General features: G+C 45.0%; 1 protein-coding gene across 1 annotated transcript; it reads right to left on the bottom strand.

Moving 5' to 3' along the window:
- Positions 1 to 264: 264 nt before the first annotated feature.
- Positions 265 to 18,259, bottom strand: LOC134806153 (uncharacterized). Its single transcript, XM_063779439.1, has 9 exons — positions 17,922 to 18,259; positions 14,873 to 17,719; positions 13,294 to 13,394; positions 12,773 to 13,008; positions 12,269 to 12,411; positions 4,231 to 4,370; positions 3,519 to 3,656; positions 2,506 to 2,761; positions 265 to 785 (listed from the first exon to the last, which is right to left on the bottom strand). The coding sequence occupies exons 2-9, from the start codon at positions 17,576 to 17,578 to the stop codon at positions 279 to 281; spliced, it is 4,227 nt and encodes a 1,408-aa protein (XP_063635509.1). The 5' UTR covers positions 17,579 to 17,719; positions 17,922 to 18,259; the 3' UTR covers positions 265 to 278.
- Between the last annotated feature and the right edge of the window lie 148 nt (positions 18,260 to 18,407).

Below are 18,407 nucleotides of genomic sequence, written 5' to 3'. Positions count from 1 at the left end.
TTTTTTTATCTGCGCCGGAAGTTACTTTGACTACAGCATGAACTAACCGATTACTATTTTACTGATTTTGCAACGGAAAAGTTTGACTGATTGATATGATTTATTCCAAAATCAACGCTGAAATCGACTCCTTCTGAGACAGAACATGGGTTCAAAACACTCCTACTTAGTACAAGTTCATCCGTTTGCAAAGCAACGAACCCTGCACTGAAGCAGGTCCCCGTTCCGTGCCGGACGTGTCCGTGGCTCGGCCCCTCGGCCCCTAGGCCCCTAGGCCCCTAGGCCTCGCTGGCGACGGGCTCGCGCGCGTGGTGTATGCGCACGTGCTTGTTGTGGTTGGACTTGTTGCCGGAGAGCTTGCCGCAGACGCCGCACGCGAACGGCCGGGCTCCGCTGTGCACCTTCATGTGCTCGGAGAGGTAGTAGGAGCGGTGGAAGGACTTGCCGCACTCGGCCACCTTGCACACGTACCGCTTGGCGGTCTCGTGCTCGCGCACGTGCCGCTGGCAGTTGTACTTGCGGATGAACTGGCAGCCGCAGTAGTTGCAGGTGTAGGGGCGCACGGCCTTGTGCGCGTTCATGTGGGACACGTACTCCGAGTGGCGGATGAAGGCGCCCTTGCAGAGCGTGCACTTGTACGGCTTGGCGGAGCGCGAGGCGTGCGTCCAGCGGTGCAGCTTCAGGTTCCACTTGGTGGTGAACGCCTTCGAGCACACCACGCACGAGTACGGCCGCTTGCCCGAGTGCGTCAGCAGGTGCGCGCGCAGGTTCGACCGCAGGTACACCTGCACACACACACACACACACATCACTCAACCTTCATGCACATCAATATATTATGTACTTATGGGGATTTCAGTTTCGGTAATTAAAGCAAGTTTTAATTATTTTTTGTTGAATTTATGCTGTCGTGTCATGTTAACTAAATTACTTATAAGTTAATTTTACGGTTTGACTCACGTATTTTTTAGTCCCGAGATATGAAAAGACAGACAAATAATAATAAATATTCTTAAAAAAATGGTTGACGACGCCTGACCTGCTAGCACGAGTTGGGTTCTAGCGCTCGACTCCATACGCTACTCATGCTAGCCGGTCCGGTGCAGGAGCTCGTCGCTCGTGTACGTCACATGCTTGCAGACGGGGCAGGGCACGTTGTGCTGGCGCGGGCGGCGGGTGTCGGTGTAGGCGGGGTCGTGCGCGCGCCGCACGTGGCGGGTGAGGCTGGCCTGGTGCAGGAACTTGTCTATGTTACCTGCTTGCAGACGGGGCAGGGCACGTTGTGCTGGCGCGGGCGGCGGGTGTCGGTGTAGGCGGGGTCGTGCGCGCGCCGCACGTGGCGGGTGAGGCTGGCCTGGTGCAGGAACTTGTCTATGTTACCTGCTTGCAGACGGGGCAGGGCACGTTGTGCTGGCGCGGGCGGCGGGTGTCGGTGTAGGCGGGGTCGTGCGCGCGCCGCACGTGGCGGGTGAGGCTGGCCTGGTGCAGGAACTTGTCTATGTTACCTGCTTGCAGACGGGGCAGGGCACGTTGTGCTGGCGCGGGCGGCGGGTGTCGGTGTAGGCGGGGTCGTGCGCGCGCCGCACGTGGCGGGTGAGGCTGGCCTGGTGCAGGAACTTGTCTATGTTACCTGCTTGCAGACGGGGCAGGGCACGTTGTGCTGGCGCGGGCGGCGGGTGTCGGTGTAGGCGGGGTCGTGCGCGCGCCGCACGTGGCGGGTGAGGCTGGCCTGGTGCAGGAACTTGTCTATGTTACCTGCTTGCAGACGGGGCAGGGCACGTTGTGCTGGCGCGGGCGGCGGGTGTCGGTGTAGGCGGGGTCGTGCGCGCGCCGCACGTGGCGGGTGAGGCTGGCCTGGTGCAGGAACTTGTCTATGTTACCTGCTTGCAGACGGGGCAGGGCACGTTGTGCTGGCGCGGGCGGCGGGTGTCGGTGTAGGCGGGGTCGTGCGCGCGCCGCACGTGGCGGGTGAGGCTGGCCTGGTGCAGGAACTTGTCTATGTTACCTGCTTGCAGACGGGGCAGGGCACGTTGTGCTGGCGCGGGCGGCGGGTGTCGGTGTAGGCGGGGTCGTGCGCGCGCCGCACGTGGCGGGTGAGGCTGGCCTGGTGCAGGAACTTGTCTATGTTACCTGCTTGCAGACGGGGCAGGGCACGTTGTGCTGGCGCGGGCGGCGGGTGTCGGTGTAGGCGGGGTCGTGCGCGCGCCGCACGTGGCGGGTGAGGCTGGCCTGGTGCAGGAACTTGTCTATGTTACCTGCTTGCAGACGGGGCAGGGCACGTTGTGCTGGCGCGGGCGGCGGGTGTCGGTGTAGGCGGGGTCGTGCGCGCGCCGCACGTGGCGGGTGAGGCTGGCCTGGTGCAGGAACTTGTCTATGTTACCTGCTTGCAGACGGGGCAGGGCACGTTGTGCTGGCGCGGGCGGCGGGTGTCGGTGTAGGCGGGGTCGTGCGCGCGCCGCACGTGGCGGGTGAGGCTGGCCTGGTGCAGGAACTTGTCTATGTTACCTGCTTGCAGACGGGGCAGGGCACGTTGTGCTGGCGCGGGCGGCGGGTGTCGGTGTAGGCGGGGTCGTGCGCGCGCCGCACGTGGCGGGTGAGGCTGGCCTGGTGCAGGAACTTGTCGCCGCACGTGGGGCACGCGTGCGGCCGTGCAGCGTGCGTCTCCGCGTGCCAGCGCAGCTTGGCGCGCGAGTGGAACACGGCGCCGCACGCGCACACGAAGTCGCGCACCAGCCGCTTCTTGTGCAGGTGGTGCCGGTCCCTGCGGGGGAGGGGGGAGGGGGTTCAGTCGCGTGCCCGATAATACGAGCGACGAGTGATAATAAGATAGAGAACGAACGCGACTGCTACGAAATAAGTGCATTCAAAACGATACATTTAAAGGTGACGGCTATAATTTTTTGAAGCAAATCGTAATGTTAGTGATAGTTATTTTTAACATTTTTAGAGATGCAGATTACGTACTAAAAACGTTCCAGCCGTGCCCTTCTCATAATAGAAATGTTCGAGGTCGATTTCGAGGTGTTCAGTGGTACAAATGTCGAAAATATGTCCTTTAGGATTCCAAAATGACGAACCTGGATTTTTTTTATGAAAGTCATCACAGTTGTTGAGACTCGAGACGTTATACCGACGGCGGACACAGACGGATCAGCATGCGGTACAGTCACGTTCCGTGATTGTTGAGGTATATTGGGACCTAGCTAAATTGGTTGTTCAATACTTACGAACTACGAAATGTCCAATTTAGGTAGAACCCTAAATTACTCAACAATCACGGAGCGTGACTGTACCAGTGCTGCACCATGTTGGAGCCCCATGGTGTTGTGGTGTTCTTGCAGTTTGATGTGTGTGTGTGTGTGTGTGTGTGTGTGTGTGTGTGTGTGTGTGTGTGTGTGTGTGTGTGTGTGTGTGTGCCTGCGTGCGCGTGCGTGTGTGTGTGTGTGTGTGTGTGTGTGTGTGTGGGTGGGTGGGTGGGTGTGCGTGTGCGTGTGCGTGTGCGTGTGTACAATAATTACCTGTGCTGCACCATGTTGGAGTAGCGGCGGAAGGTCTCGTCGCAGACGGTGCACTTGTAGGGCGCGCGGCCCGTGTGGGTGTTGTGGTGTTCTTGCAGTTTCTGGCGCGTCAGGAAACGCTTCTCACACACCTCGCATCTGTACAATGTCAGATAATTACTACACATAATGATCTTTAGAAATTCAAAGGTGTATGTGAAGTCCCCAATCCGCATTGGGCTAGCGTGGGGACTATAACCCAAGCCCTCTCGCGCATGAGAGGAGGCCTGTGCCCAGCAGTGGGACGTATATAGGCTGAATTATTATTATTTAATGATCTTTAACATATTCAGTACCCGCGCGAGCTACGCGCTACGAGCGTAGCCGATAATACGGGAAAAACTGTATGTAGCGAAAAGCGCCTCATCATCATCATATCAGCCAGAGGACGTCCACTGCTGGACATAGGCCTCCCCCAAAGAGTGCCACAATGACCGGTCTTGCGCCACCCGCATCCAGCGGACTCCCGCGACCTTTACCAGGTCGTCAGTCCACATTGTGGGGGGGTCTACCCACGCTGCGCCTTCCGGTACGTCCAACGGGATTTTATTGGGCAAAATCTGAATTTGTGCCTATGGAACACCACCGGTATCTATGAAGTTGGCAACTACCCAGTTTGCTCAATCCAACTACCTTTTAGTTAAAAATCAGTCAGATCGGAGGGGGGACTCACTTGAAGTTCTTAATGCCCTGGTGAGTCTTGAGATGTAAAGCGAGGTTGGCGCGCCGGAAGAAGCACTTGCCGCACTGCAGGCACTCCAGCGGGTGCTGCTTCAGGTGCGCCGTGAACGCTGCCTCCGAGCCCTGGTCCACCTAGCAAAACATAAAATAAATTAGTGTCATTCTTACAGACATATGTACCTCACCTCAGCTCGTCTCAGGCGAGGTGTCGTTGTGTAGCGCTCATTCGGGCACAAACCGCGCTCGCGTCAACACTTTCATTCTAAATTTAAAACTTCAAGCCCGTTCATATTGTCTTCGTTTACCGCTATAGTTATTATTTTTTTTGTTTATTTAGAAACAAACAGTCTCTTATAGTAATAAATTATTACAATAAAGGGTTATCAGACTTCTAGACCTACAGTTTCCTTAATAAGAATATATAAACCATACAACTTAAATAAGTAGTACTTAAACTAAATGGAATTACAGAGTTGAAATGAAATTAAACTTACAAAAATACTCGATGGAATTTCAAAATTGAAATGAAACTGAAGTTACAAAAAAAATAAAACCGACTTCAAAAAGGATGAAATAAAATATTATCCTTTTTTAAGTCTATGCGTTACCAACTGATATGTTTGAAGTCGGTGCCAAGCCAAATTTTGAAGCATACCATTTTGGTGCGTTTCGATAAGGATGTACCTACGTTGGATTGCCTTACACGACAACAATGAACGTACTTTCTGTAGGTACAGTCGACGTTAAAAATATGTTTACACTTTCCGCCTTATTACAAAGGAGTAAGGTCATCGTCGTCATCATCATCATATCAGCCAGAGGACGTCCACTGCTGGATATAGGCCTCCCCCAAAGAGTGCCACAATGACCGGTCTTGCAATGACAAGGTGCAAAAGTGTAAACATATTATCATTGACAACGACTGTACCTAAGAACACACGATCAAACCTTCTTGGCGCAGTCCGTACCATGTTTGTCGGCACATTAGTGTAAATCCAATGCATTTTTTTGCCGTCGTATTTTTTAAAGAGCATTTCTTACTAATGCACGAACAGTCTATAGCACGCAAGTGTGGGATTGGGACTGAGTTATTTCCCGTTCCTTATCCAGAGGACTACATTTCAAAATATGAATCAATTCAAGGATGTTACCTTCTTACCAAATTTCACCTAAAGCAGTTCAGTTGTTTAGCCATGAAAAGGCGACTAAGAGGCAGACAGAATTACTTACACATTTATAATAGTTATTAGTACAGTTCTAATGGGATTTAAAGCCATAAAGCTGATTATTTTTGACTGGTATTGTTACTACTTGGCTTGGCACCGACTTCAAACATATCAGTTGGTAACGCATAGACTTAAAAAAGGATCATATTTTATTTCATCCTTTTTGAAGTCGGTTTTATTTTTTTTGTAAAAAGTTTATATTTTTGCATTTTTAGTTTTAACGCATTGTTAAGAGCGCGACGCATGAATGAAAAACAAGATCATGTTTAACACTAAATTCGTGTAGTTATTACTTTAATAAATATTAAATATGAAATCAGGAATTTTCTCTATTCCGTCTGGGAAATTATAATTCCTGTCACTACACTAAATCCATCCTCCGCCCCACCACTGACCCAATCCCTCAACCCCCGATCACTCAACCTCACAGCGCATCAACCCCTGATAAAGGAACCCCTCGACCCTGAACCAGCAACCCTTCAACCCCCATTCCCCTCCTTAATCCCTGACCCCTTAACTCCTAACCCCCGATCAGTAGCCTTACCAGCTTACCACGAGTTTGACATTGATATATTCGCTAGCGTGTGTGTAATTTACTTTCTATACATCTCGCTCGTACTAACATATTAGTGCGAGCGAGATGCATAAAAAGTAAGTTACGAAGACGTTAGCGAATATGTCAATGTCAAACTCGTGGTAAGGCTACTGATCGGGGGTAGTGTCAAACTCATAGTAAGGCACTACAAGGTACAGTTGCACTACATCCAATTGGTGGTTTTCGGAAGCAAATGCTCGAGTTACTTTAGAAAACACCGAAATCACTTTACACGGGCCTTTAAAAATTGAGGAGTTCCCTCAATTCCTCATGGATTTCATCATCAGATCAGAACCAAAAATAATACGGAAACACCTTGGAGGTAACTTCTTCCAAACAAAAAAAGAATTACTCAAATCGGATCACAGGTGCCGGAGTAATCGCTGAACATACTACATTAAAAATCATCATCATTATCATCAAAACAATCATCATCATCAGGTCTACTTCATCAAATTGGTGGTTTTCGGGAGAAAATGCTCGAGTTGCTTAAGAAAACACCCAAATCACCATGCATGTGCCTTTAAAAATTGAGGAGTTCCCTCAATTCCTCATGGATCCCATCATCAGAACAGAACCAAATTAATATGGAACCAACTTGGAGGTAGCTCCTTTCAAACAAAAAAAGAATTACTCAAATCGGACTACGGATGTCGGAGTAATCGGTGAACGTACATAGAAAAAAAAAAAGATAGCCACAACCGAATACAGAACCTCCTCCTTCTATGAAATTGAAGTCGGTTAAAAATACTCGTACATCCTAACAAAAACGGATAAATTTTAATAACAAACAAAAAGTGCACTTAGAGTTATAACTATCTAATTAAAGCCTATTAATACACTTCAAGGTCAGTCGTTTGAAACTATATAACTTTTCATTGAAAATATCTAAATTTTGAAAGGCCATAGTCGGTTTTCCATAGTAAGTTGGCCCTTAAATCAATTTGATTCGGGTATTTTTTTGTGAGTACCTCTTATGGTGAAGGATATTTTTGCTGAGTATCAACATCCTACTAGTGACAGTTTTTGACTTATGATTTTTTTTTTTCTTTAATGTATTGGTTTTCGGGATGTATTCAAGCGATTTGCTTAATTTTTTTAAATGGTGTTCTTTATTTAGGTATGCACCGATACTCAAAAAACGAATACCAGTTGTCATATAAAAAAAAAGAAAAATGAAGTAAAAAAAAATAAAACATTTTTTTAATGTCGTTGTGAAGTCGCGACACCTCTAATTTTTTTTCTAATTGTAGGCCAGACATTGGTCTACTACTTGCCTAAATATCAAAATTTTCCAAACGGTACTTCCTGTCAAAAATTAGGAATGTGTGTGGTCAAGTCCTGTACTCAATCGGTGTTTTTCAATGTAGTATACAAACTCTTCGATTATGTTTGCGTTTTCTTATCAGATCTTCGAGCAACACGGAAGGGAGGCGGCATTCGCACTATTTCCCCTCTGCCGAGGTACAAGATTAGCGCGTCAATCTAATCTAGCGCGGGTAATAAAACTAGTTGCACTTGGATTTTTCACTAGACCGAGTCTAGACGCGCGCGTGAACACTGCTGCACAAAAATGCCTGTTTGCTCGGTTTTTTGTTATAAAAAGAGGTCGGGGACATCAAATTTACAAAAAGAAAGTGTTACATTTCACATGTAATATTTTTTTTTACATATCATACGTTTAATTACATTCAAACACAATTATTATACTTTAGTCTCATGTAATTGTTGGATTTATCGATTTTGCTCGCTCAGTACAAATTGCGGATCGGTCGAGCGACAAATCCGACTTCTCATCTCTCAGAATACAATAACATACTTCAACGAAAATGTGTTAGTGTGCGTGTTGTGACACTTGTCACTCGTCCGTACACAAAAACAGATCGAGGTTTGCAAGATTTTGTCTTTGACGTGTGTCATTTTCTATGTATTTGTGTCGTCATTACAGATTGGATTTTGTATGTAAGTGTGTGAGAAGTGCGACTGTGTGCACCTTTCCCCCCACGAAAAATGGCAGAAAGATTTGTACGGTAAGATATCGCTTGGGCCCCTCCCTTCCGATGTGTCGGAAGCCGGTGTTGCTCGAAGTATCAGATTGACGTATCATATATATAAAATTGAAAAACCAGAACGGGATAAAAACGAGAGAAGAAGCGAGATGGCGCCTTACAAATTTCTAAAAAAGTTTTTGACACGTTTCTCAAATACGACAAATGTATGATAAGAAAAAATTGTTCAAATCAATTATCTAAATATGGGAATAGAACTAGAACGTAAAAACTACCGCTTTCGACGCGTATTTAATTTACAAAAAGGAAAATAAATTTTCATAACAATCTTTATTGTATGAACATCGGCTATTTCTCGGCAACTCTCGGTTCGTTTCGTTTCGGCGTAAAGTAATCTAAATTATGTTTGTCATGTTGGTATACAGTTATTCCTACGTGTTTTTATACGAAGTAATATAAAAAGTGATGTCAACCTCAACCTTAGTGTACGCCCATACGAGTGACTTATGCCAAATATGACATCAATCAAATTAATATAATCATATTATTAATAATTTGTATTTTGTTGTTTTAAATTTATTTTGAGTTATATTATTCGGAGTCAATTTGAATTCACAGTCAATCAAGTCAAAAAGAAATTCGACTTCGGCAAACATTGCCATCCGTCCGGAGAACGGGCTGCCGAGATAGGCCAGAAATACAAAGTGGATACGTTAATATGAAGTCCATCAGTTCAAGGGATGACTTTAGAGATAGGTATACTTAATCAATTTGGAAACTGTTTTCTCGCGTAATACGATACGACTCGACCAGGTAAGATTTTTCTTCTTGCTGAAAGTCACCATCAGATATATCGGAGTGGATGAGGTATTCACAAATATCTGAAGTCTGAACAATGTAAATTACAATGTAACTTTAAAGTGCATGTTCAAATATTTTTGAGCGACCTTGGTGGCTACGATATATATCTAATGGCAACTACACTACACATTCATGAAGCCAATGTACAGTCAGTATGAAATAGATCAGGCTAAAGTAGCCAAATATATCGTAATATAACTTTGTTGCCATATAAGGATGTGTTCCGATATATTTGAGTATTGGAGAGACCAAAGCGGCTTAGCTTCAGTGGCTCGGACACAGAGAGAATGGGAGAGGATCTTGCCGTGAAGAGAGTGTACTTGGGACAACGAAATGGGAGACACCCGATTGGACGTCCTAGGTACCGCAGAAACGACGACGTTGCTCAAGATCTGCTGAACCTCGGCCATAGCGACTGGCGAGAGCTATCGCAAGACCGAGAAACATGGCGTGATCTGGTATCGGAGCCCAGAACTCTTTTTGGATCGTTGCGTCACCGTAGTAAGTATTGTTATGTCCAGAAAGGAAAATGGGGACTACCTACGTTTGTATGAAAAGGCGATATATGGGCGGTGGTCGTCCGAATTCGTCTTAAGGCGGAAATTAATCTAATCTAAACATTTTTGCTGACTGGACTGGGCTTATAAAAATAAATCATAATTTAAAAAAAAACAATCTTGCCATCATTTTATCTTATCAAATGACATCATTTATTGAGAAATTTGCGAATTAATTTATCCAAATAACGGTTACAAATAAGAAGTCCCTATCACAGAGTTATGAACACTGGCAGGGTTGAATAGGTACATAATAATGTCGGTAATTAACGAAACATAAGACAAACTCTTTATTTCATTCACGCGAGCGGAGCCGCGGGCCCGCCTAGTTTAAGAATAAAATGCCAATGACAACTTAATGTTTGTATACTACATTGAAAAACACCGGTTGAGTATAGGACTTGACCACACATATTGCAAATTTTTGACAGGAAGTACCGTTTGGAAAAATTTGATATTTAGGCAAGTAGTAGGCCAATGTTTGGCCTACAACTAGAAAAAAAATTAGAGGTGTGACTACTTCACAACGACATTTAAAAAAAAATTTTTTTTTACTTCATTTTTCTTTTTTTTCATATGACAACTGGTATTCGTTTTTTTAGTATCGGTGCATACCTAAATAAAGAACACTATTTAAAAAATTAAAGCAAATCGCTTGAATACATCGCGAAAAACAATACATTCAAGAAAAACATTAATAAAATCATAAGTCAAAAACTGTCACTAGTAGGATGTTGATACTCAGCAAAAATATCCTTCACCATAAGAGGTACTCATTGATATAGAATAAGAACTGGATACCCAATCAGCCGCAAAAAATGGCCCCGCAAAAGTAACGTTAAAACAGATCACGCGTTACTTTTTCGTTTAGTCTTGTATGGACCGCTCAAATGTGAAGTTGTCAACAATGTCGTAAAAATATGCAAAAATAACAATGATAAAACAAGGAAAAAGCATGGAATGTATTTCTTTCGGTTAGTGCTTTGGATAGCATTACATAATTTATGTAATCTGGTGGTAATTTCATGGTTTTGAATAAATTATTTTGTTAGTACCAAAGAAGGGATGTGTAGGAACAAAAATCTAATGAGTCGACGTGAGGTTAATACTTTTTTTTTTTTATGGAATTCGTAACATATAATATTATGTTTAAATTCAAGATTTCCAAGAAAACCTATGCGACGTGCAGAGTGGACTGCTATTATAGCAAGAGATAGGGGTGACGCAGTTTTAAACAAAGGCAAAACGGCACTTGTGTGTTCAGCCCATTTCCTTGTTTCCGACATATACACGACCAATAAGGTCATCGACTAACTGTAAATGCTAAACCTGTCTGAACACAGTGACAACCACAGGATTTTTTGATAAAGACCATAACCAATCAGTACCAGTAGCGACCTAAATGTCCCCGTGCACTATATTGCAAAGAACTAAAGCGCGAAGATTATTATGTAGATCTAAAATACACAGTTATTTAATAAGTTGAATTTATTTCAAGGAAAATAGTATTTAAAGACGAATGCTTACTTATTAAAAATAAATTTGTTTTATGATAACTTACAAGGGTTGTTACCATGAATTAATTTTATTTGAACTCCCGATCAAATTAAATTTGTTTCATTTATTACTTTGATTTTTCTGTACAGTAATACCTATTAAAATGTACCAAAGGGACTCTATTCGTTCATTATTCTCGTTTGACGTTGTTTGACGTAAATACAATGGTGACGTTACGTTTAGTGCCATCGGACTTAAAAGTTTTAACAGTGTTGGTACTAATGTTTACAAATTTGACACTTAATGCTTACGACAGTAAGTTCTTTTCCGTACAAAATATTTATCTTGACTCAAAATTTACGTAAGCGTTTTTATCATCAATGCAAATTTTCCGCTAATGTCATTCTGACCCACATTTTGTTGACGTTTTTGTTCCGCTCTGTGTGTCTATTTCTAATATTAAGTCAGTGGAGGTACTCATAAAAAAAACCGAATCGAATTGATTTAAGGGCCAACTTACTATGGAAAACCGACTATGGCCTTTATTATCGTACGTCCTGCATGCTCTTCCGTTTCTCACGTATGAAGTTCGGCTACGAGGAATATAAAAAAGGTTCTTCTTTCTACATGCTCGCTCACAACGACGGGGTACTCTAAAGGAAAGAGATTTTAACAACTCAGGGGCGTCGATAAAGTTGTTTATGATTTTATAAAGAATTATAGCATCAGTGCATTCACGACGCATGCACAAGGGTTAAATATTATATCTCTTCATAGCGGTAGAGTAATTCTATGTATTTATTTCCAGTGCGATAATCAATTGTTTTTACTAACTTTTTTTTGCACTTTCTCTATTCTATCGCTATGAATTTTATATAGCGGATTCCACACCGCGCTGGCGAATTCCAACCGACTACGGACATAACTATTATACAATATCCTATAAGTCGAAGGTCTCCTGAAATCTTTACCTACGCGCAAGATGAAACCCAACTGAACTATTTATGTTATGAAATGATCACTATTTAAACGGATTAGTGAATTGAGAATACATCCCAACGTTTCAAACCCTTTACAGCGTCCGTGGTCCGTGGTTACAGGGCTTGTAACGTGGCCATTACAAGCCCTGCGAGCTGAGAAGTTATTTACTATTTATTATACGATATTTCTTTGTCGCTTTGCCAATAAAGAGAGACAGGTTAAGCTAGTTACTTTTACTTTTACAAACTTATGATCGATGAAATAGTCTGCAACTGTGTGGCGCCTTACGGCACGGCGACAATACCTTGCACGTGGGGCACGTGTGGTCTCTCCGCCGCCGCCGGGGCTCCTGCTTGATGATGACGGGCTTGGTCTCCAGCCCGCCCGGGTATAAGATGCTCGATGTTAGGGCTTCTTTAGAGTCCGGTAGCAAAAGCGTGTCTGTTTCTGAAAACATTCATATTTGTTTGGCTACTTAATATTGATAAAATGTCAGACAAGAGTCCTCAAGCATCATGTGCTCTGATGGAAAGCCAAGGTCATCCATTATTTACATCACACAAAATTTCGATTTTATAAATCTTCCTTCCTCCTCGTCACATTATTTCAGGGGAAAGAGATCGGTTTTTAATACGTACTGTCACACTCGGCATGACCCCCTCTGTTGCTGTGACGTATTATGCGGTTGAAGCCTAATGCAAGGAGGTGTAGTGAATTTGACATTTGAGGAATAATTTGTTCGTTATCTATTAGTTGCATAGGTATAGGCGGTAGGTGGTACACCACACTACCTTGCCTGGGTGGGTACCTGTCGGCGGCGCGACTGCCGGCTTGTCCTCCTGCTTAATGTTGGGCGCGCGGCGGTAGACGGCGCCGCGCGAGCTGCCCGGCTGCTGGTGCTGGTGCTGGTGCTGGTGCTGGTGCTGGTGCTGGTGCTGGTGCTGGTGCAGCAGCACGCGGTGCGCGCGCAGCTCGGCGCGCGACGCGAACACCGCGCGGCACAGCGCGCACGTCACCGGCCGCGGCGCACTCCGCCCCGTCTCCCTGTCGTAACAGACTAATGTTAAAACCACACCCGACCAACTCCTTACAGAGGTCCATCCGGCGGTCCCGTGCCAATTTACATACTTGCATTTTTAAGCAGAAGTGTCTGTAATTAACTGAATCGTAAAGAAGCGTCCCTTTGTAATATCGGTTACAATTTTATGTACCTAGCTCAGTTTCTTCCCGGTTCCAATCGTGTTTCCTCCTTGAGAGAGTACCCTTGTCCGGTAGCGAACTATTGCAAATATTTAATTTTAATGTAAAGAATACAGAATAAGTACTAACAAACAATCCGTCTTCTCTGCAGAGTGTGTATCCTCGGCATCGGACAGCCAGCTCTCGCGGGCCAGCAGGTCGTAGCCCTCGGCCGCCACCTCGCGGTACATCTGCAATACGACCAGCATTCTGTTACTCCAACTGGACTCCAACGCCTCGATCACGAAGCCGAGGCACCCTGTCTAGTAAAACTCAGGTAGCTCAGTCATGTTATAATTACAGCGAGATCTTGCTTGCCATTCCAGTCCAAAAGGAGCCGATCTTATATAAAAACTTCGCACTGCACCATGATGTCAAATATATGACGGAAGCCTCGCGCTCCATCTTTTAATATGTATACTAAATCTATGCACACAACGACCTTATTACCAAATATATACCATTACGATGACTTAATAGCTGTATTCGCTATTAGAATCATAACAAAAAATACTTATTATGGAACTAACAATGCTCCAGCAAATCAAGTTTACAACATTGAGAAATTAAAACTCAGTTTTAGGGTTCCGTACCCAAAGGGTAAGAACGGGACCCTTTTACTAAGACTCCGCTGTCCGTCCGTCTGTCTGTCACCAGGCTGTATCTAACCACCATGATAGCTAGACAGTTGAAATTTTCAGATGATGTATTTCTGTTGCTGCTACAACAACAAATACTAAAAATAAAATAAAATAAATAATTTATTTAAGTGTATTTATTTATTATTAATTTATTTAATCCCATACAACAAACGTGAATTAGGGTAGATCTGAACGCTGTTTTTTATTTTTTTGGGCATTGGCTATTTAAAATGGAACATTGACTTAATAAAGAAGAGTCTCTAGCAACAACCCTGTCGGAGTTCAGGGACAATTGATACTAGGTATGTAAACTCGATACAGTCGTATCGTATAGGAAGACGGTGAATTGCCATAATAAGGAAATCTGAGAACTGAGAGTGCGTCAGTAACCGCTGACTAATTTTATTCGATGTGGTTGTCCTGGTCCACATTTCGCGGAGCGGCAGCCAGTCTAAATCTCTAAATAACTAGGAAAAAATAAGTTTTTAACTAGCCCAAAGTTTGGGTACTTGGCCAACTTGGGACAAATATCCATGTAACAATTTTTTGTATACTAAAAGTTCAAAATAAATTAAGTTAATAAAGGTACAGTTTGCCATTTAAAATAATTCGATACACGAGCAGTTTACGTAACTACGTTCATTATTATTCAATGCTTTCTCTCGGCCATTGTGGCAGACCCAAAACTTAATGACTGTCTGAGGCCTCGACCCACTTTAGATTCGACTGACTTGAAATGAGACCTAAGGAGAGTTCAACGTGAGAGGCTAGTGTACGGTTTTTAAAGAGTATAAGTACATTTTCAAGTAAGAAACATATTTACGGTGAACGTGTCTAAACTGATTTCGCTTAGGTAATATAAATATGCAGATATGATGTCCTTACAACAGTCTCTATACGTGGCGATATGTTCTAAAGGAACAATGGATTCTGGATTCACTTATCACATGTATTTAATAGCAAAGTGGGGTCCTGCATTTCAAGAGAAGCTCAAATTGTATATAAATGAAGAATGAATGTGTCCTTACCCCAGTCCACGGCGACTCCATGTCGGGGTTGTCGTGCGCGGCGCGACGCTCGTCGCCGACGGCGGCCGGCTTGGCGTCGCGCTCGCGCAGCTCCGCGTAGTCGGCGCCGCTGTCCGCGATCTTGTAGCTCTCGTGGATGAAGGTGGGCAGCACGAACTCGCCGTCACGCTGCCCGGAGCCCCACAGGTACGCGTCCTTCTCGCGCGCCTCGAACGCCTCCCGCTCCGGCGTGAAGTAGTCCGCGTAGATGTTGTCCCCGAAGTAGTTGTCGTTCATCATGCTCACGAACTGCTTGTTCTTCGAGGACGCCTCGAGCTCCAGCAGCTCCTTGTGGTTGGACTCGTCGTCGAACTCGGCCATGGCACCGTAAGCGATCACGTTGATGGGGCGCATGGCTTCGAGCGGCGCGAGCCCGCGGTCGTTGCTGAAGCCACCCTCGTTGCTGGAGTTGATCTCCTCCTTCACCTGCACGGACGAGTGCTGGCTCGAGTCGCGGATGCTGGAGCACGCCACGGGCTCCAGGTCCATCGACTGCTCCTCCGTGTCCGCGTCGAACTCGTGCTGGCTGTCGTTGTCATTATCGTTGCAGACTTCTACAGTGATGGTCTGCAAGGTCTCGGCTCTTTCTTTTTCGCTCGTGTCGATGCTATGAATTTTATTCATGGTGAAGTTCTCGGGCGGGCGCGCCGGCGACGACGGCCCCACTTGCAGGTCTTTACTGCTACACGGCGTCACGGTAAAACACTTGGAATTCTTAATTTCTAAAATCTTTTTATGCTTCTTGACAAAGATATTGTTCAGTCTTAGAGGTGTGTGTCTGAAGGAAGGCTTCAGAGGTGGTTTAGTGGTCTCTATGGGCGGTTCTACGGGAGCTGGCGGCGTTTCAGGCTTCGGTGAAATGGAAATTCTGTCGGTGGAGTTATCCCCGCTCTCCGAGAGCTCGCTGCACGGCGATATCGACGGCTTTTCGTTGCAAATGAGATCGGGCATGGGGCAGCTATCAGAAAATTCGTTATCAATTTTATTATCTACAACAGAAGACTTGGAAACTGAGTCTTTGTACGAGGGAGGGTTCCCAACGTTTTTTATCACAGAGAATGTATTTGAAACTATGCTATCGTTACTAGTGGTGGGCTGCAGACAGTCCCCGGACAGGCTATGGTGGTTGTCCTCAAAGTCAGGCAGGATCCGCTCGGGAGAGGCGGCTCGCTCAGAGTATTCAGGCTCCTGGGTTCCTGTGAGGTCTACAATGGTATTGAGCAAATTTTTGTGATGCTGTACTGGTACTTCCACCTTAATATTGCTAAGAATTTTTAGTCCTTTAGTAGATCCAGGTGTGTCATTCCTTTCTACTTGTTTCTCTGGGCCAGGTGTGGTGGCAATGTCTGTAACTGTCTGAGAAGCTTGCGAGGTGCTCGTGTTAGTGCTGGTGGTGCACACTTCTACCGGCGGCCCCACTATGGGGCCCACTTCAATTATCAATGTTTTATTGGATTCATTATTAATATTGCTAGGATTAGACAGTGATTTCTCCAGGTTATTCATGGACACTTCGCTATACACTGGTGGATTGCATTGCTTGGACAGAATCTGCTGAGGTGTGGTGTACATACAAGATGTGTTGCCAAACTGATCCACAACCATGACATTCTGGTACATAGAGCTAGTGGCGGCTACATTAGTCACATTGTCATGGCCGCTGAGCACTGCGGGCATGCTAGAAATGAAAGGTTTCCCATCTATATTGTGTACCATTTCCCTGTAGATAATCTGTGAGTTCTGGGTGACCACTGTAGTGCCTGGAGTAAAAGTGCCCGTTGACAACTGGTTAAATGTACTAGTGCTGCTGGCTAGTGGTGGCGCTACAGACTTGGGCTCCATGATCTGGCTGGTGGGTATACTGCCTGACACAATCATATTGTTTTGAACACTCTTCTGTACAAATGTAGGTGCAGTGGGCACTACCAGGTGCATGGGCTTCACTCCAGGTGTAATATATTGCACTCCTCCCACATTGGCCTTAACAAGTATATTATTAGGTTTAGGAAGTAACTTTACAAGGTCATTATTTCTGCGGCAGCCTGAGCCTGCAGGCATCAGGGCCGCCTGTAGCTTAGGCGCCGGGGCCACAGATGGCATGTTATATGTAAACACATTACTAGTGTTGTCTATGGCACTGTACTCAGCACTGCGTGAATACTTGATCTCCTTGTCCTCCTGCTGGTCCGGGTAGTACACATATTGTGGATCAAACTCTGGCCCGGGTACATTCTGCAAGAAGGGCTGACTAGACTTGTCAGGCTTCATAAATGACATAGCTGGGTAAGGGCTAGATGTTGCATTATTGGAATTATTTTCAAAGTTGATGTCACCCATTTGCATATCTGATGGTGTTGCATTTCTAGCAATACTGGATGCAGGGGTCTTGGAACTCCTGCTGGGGGTCCGTCGCCAGTATCTCTCATTGTCGATGCTGCGGCCACTCCACCGAGGGCTGTCCTCCGCGGGAGTCCTTGACCTGCTCCTGTAGGAGCGTTCCGAGTGAGCGGGTGTGGAAGTCCGGCTTCCAAACCCGACATTGTTAGCAGATAGGTTGCACAGGGCTTTGATAACTTGGTCTTTAGGGTGGGTATCGAGGTGAGACTCCAGGGACATGCCATTGTGGAGAAAGAGGGTGCACACGGGGCACTGCACGAGTTGCTCCATGTTGTCAGACGCGCGCTCGCGGCGGGGGCTCGCGCGCTGTCAGACCGTCGCGGCGGCCTTCACGCGCATCGCCCACTACACGCGAGCCGAGCATACGGCCGAGACCTTCTCCAATCTCGCACAGCTCTTCTTCTTATCGATCTGTCACAAAATAACTTTATATAAATACCACGATCGCGATCACCGATTTCGGGTTACACAAACTCGTTTAAAGTGCAAACAGAGGACAAAAGAAAACAAAACCCCGAGATAAAGGCCACTGAGACATAAAAAGTCGAGCATTATGAACGAGGAAGAAAGAAATGAATACATTGTATTGTTAACGCGCAGTAACGGGACTTACCTCGGATTATTGATTGTCAAATATCTTGCATACTGTCGATTATACTAAAATAAACCTTTGAATTAGTTTTATACACGAGTACTAAGCTAAGCTTAATCTAAAAATATTTCCAAATAGTCCGACATATTGCAGACGTCTCGTTCTATTGCTTGCAGTCACAAAACTTTTGTATTCCGATGTACGTATTCAAACGTCGATAACACGCTTCGTGGCATAGTCCTATAATCGGATTTCTATACATTCTCGACAGATAAAAAAAACTGTATTGAACGCAATATGCGTTGAATGAATTTATTTTCTATCATAGACAAGAAAATATTTGCTTGTGTTACCATACCACCCAGCAATGGCAATATCACACAATATAAAGTAGTGATATTAAATATAAAATTTAAATGAGCAGCGTTTTGTTTATTTTTCATTTCAATGAATGTATGATTTTCTTATGTATATCTTCTTCAATTCAATGAGACTCTTGACTTATTT

Source organism: Cydia splendana, chromosome 2 (genome assembly GCF_910591565.1).
Source record: "Cydia splendana chromosome 2, ilCydSple1.2, whole genome shotgun sequence".
NCBI lineage: Eukaryota > Metazoa > Arthropoda > Insecta > Lepidoptera > Tortricidae > Cydia > Cydia splendana.
The sequence above is the reverse complement of the archived record's forward strand: the minus strand, read 5'-3'. Positions and strand labels throughout refer to the sequence as shown.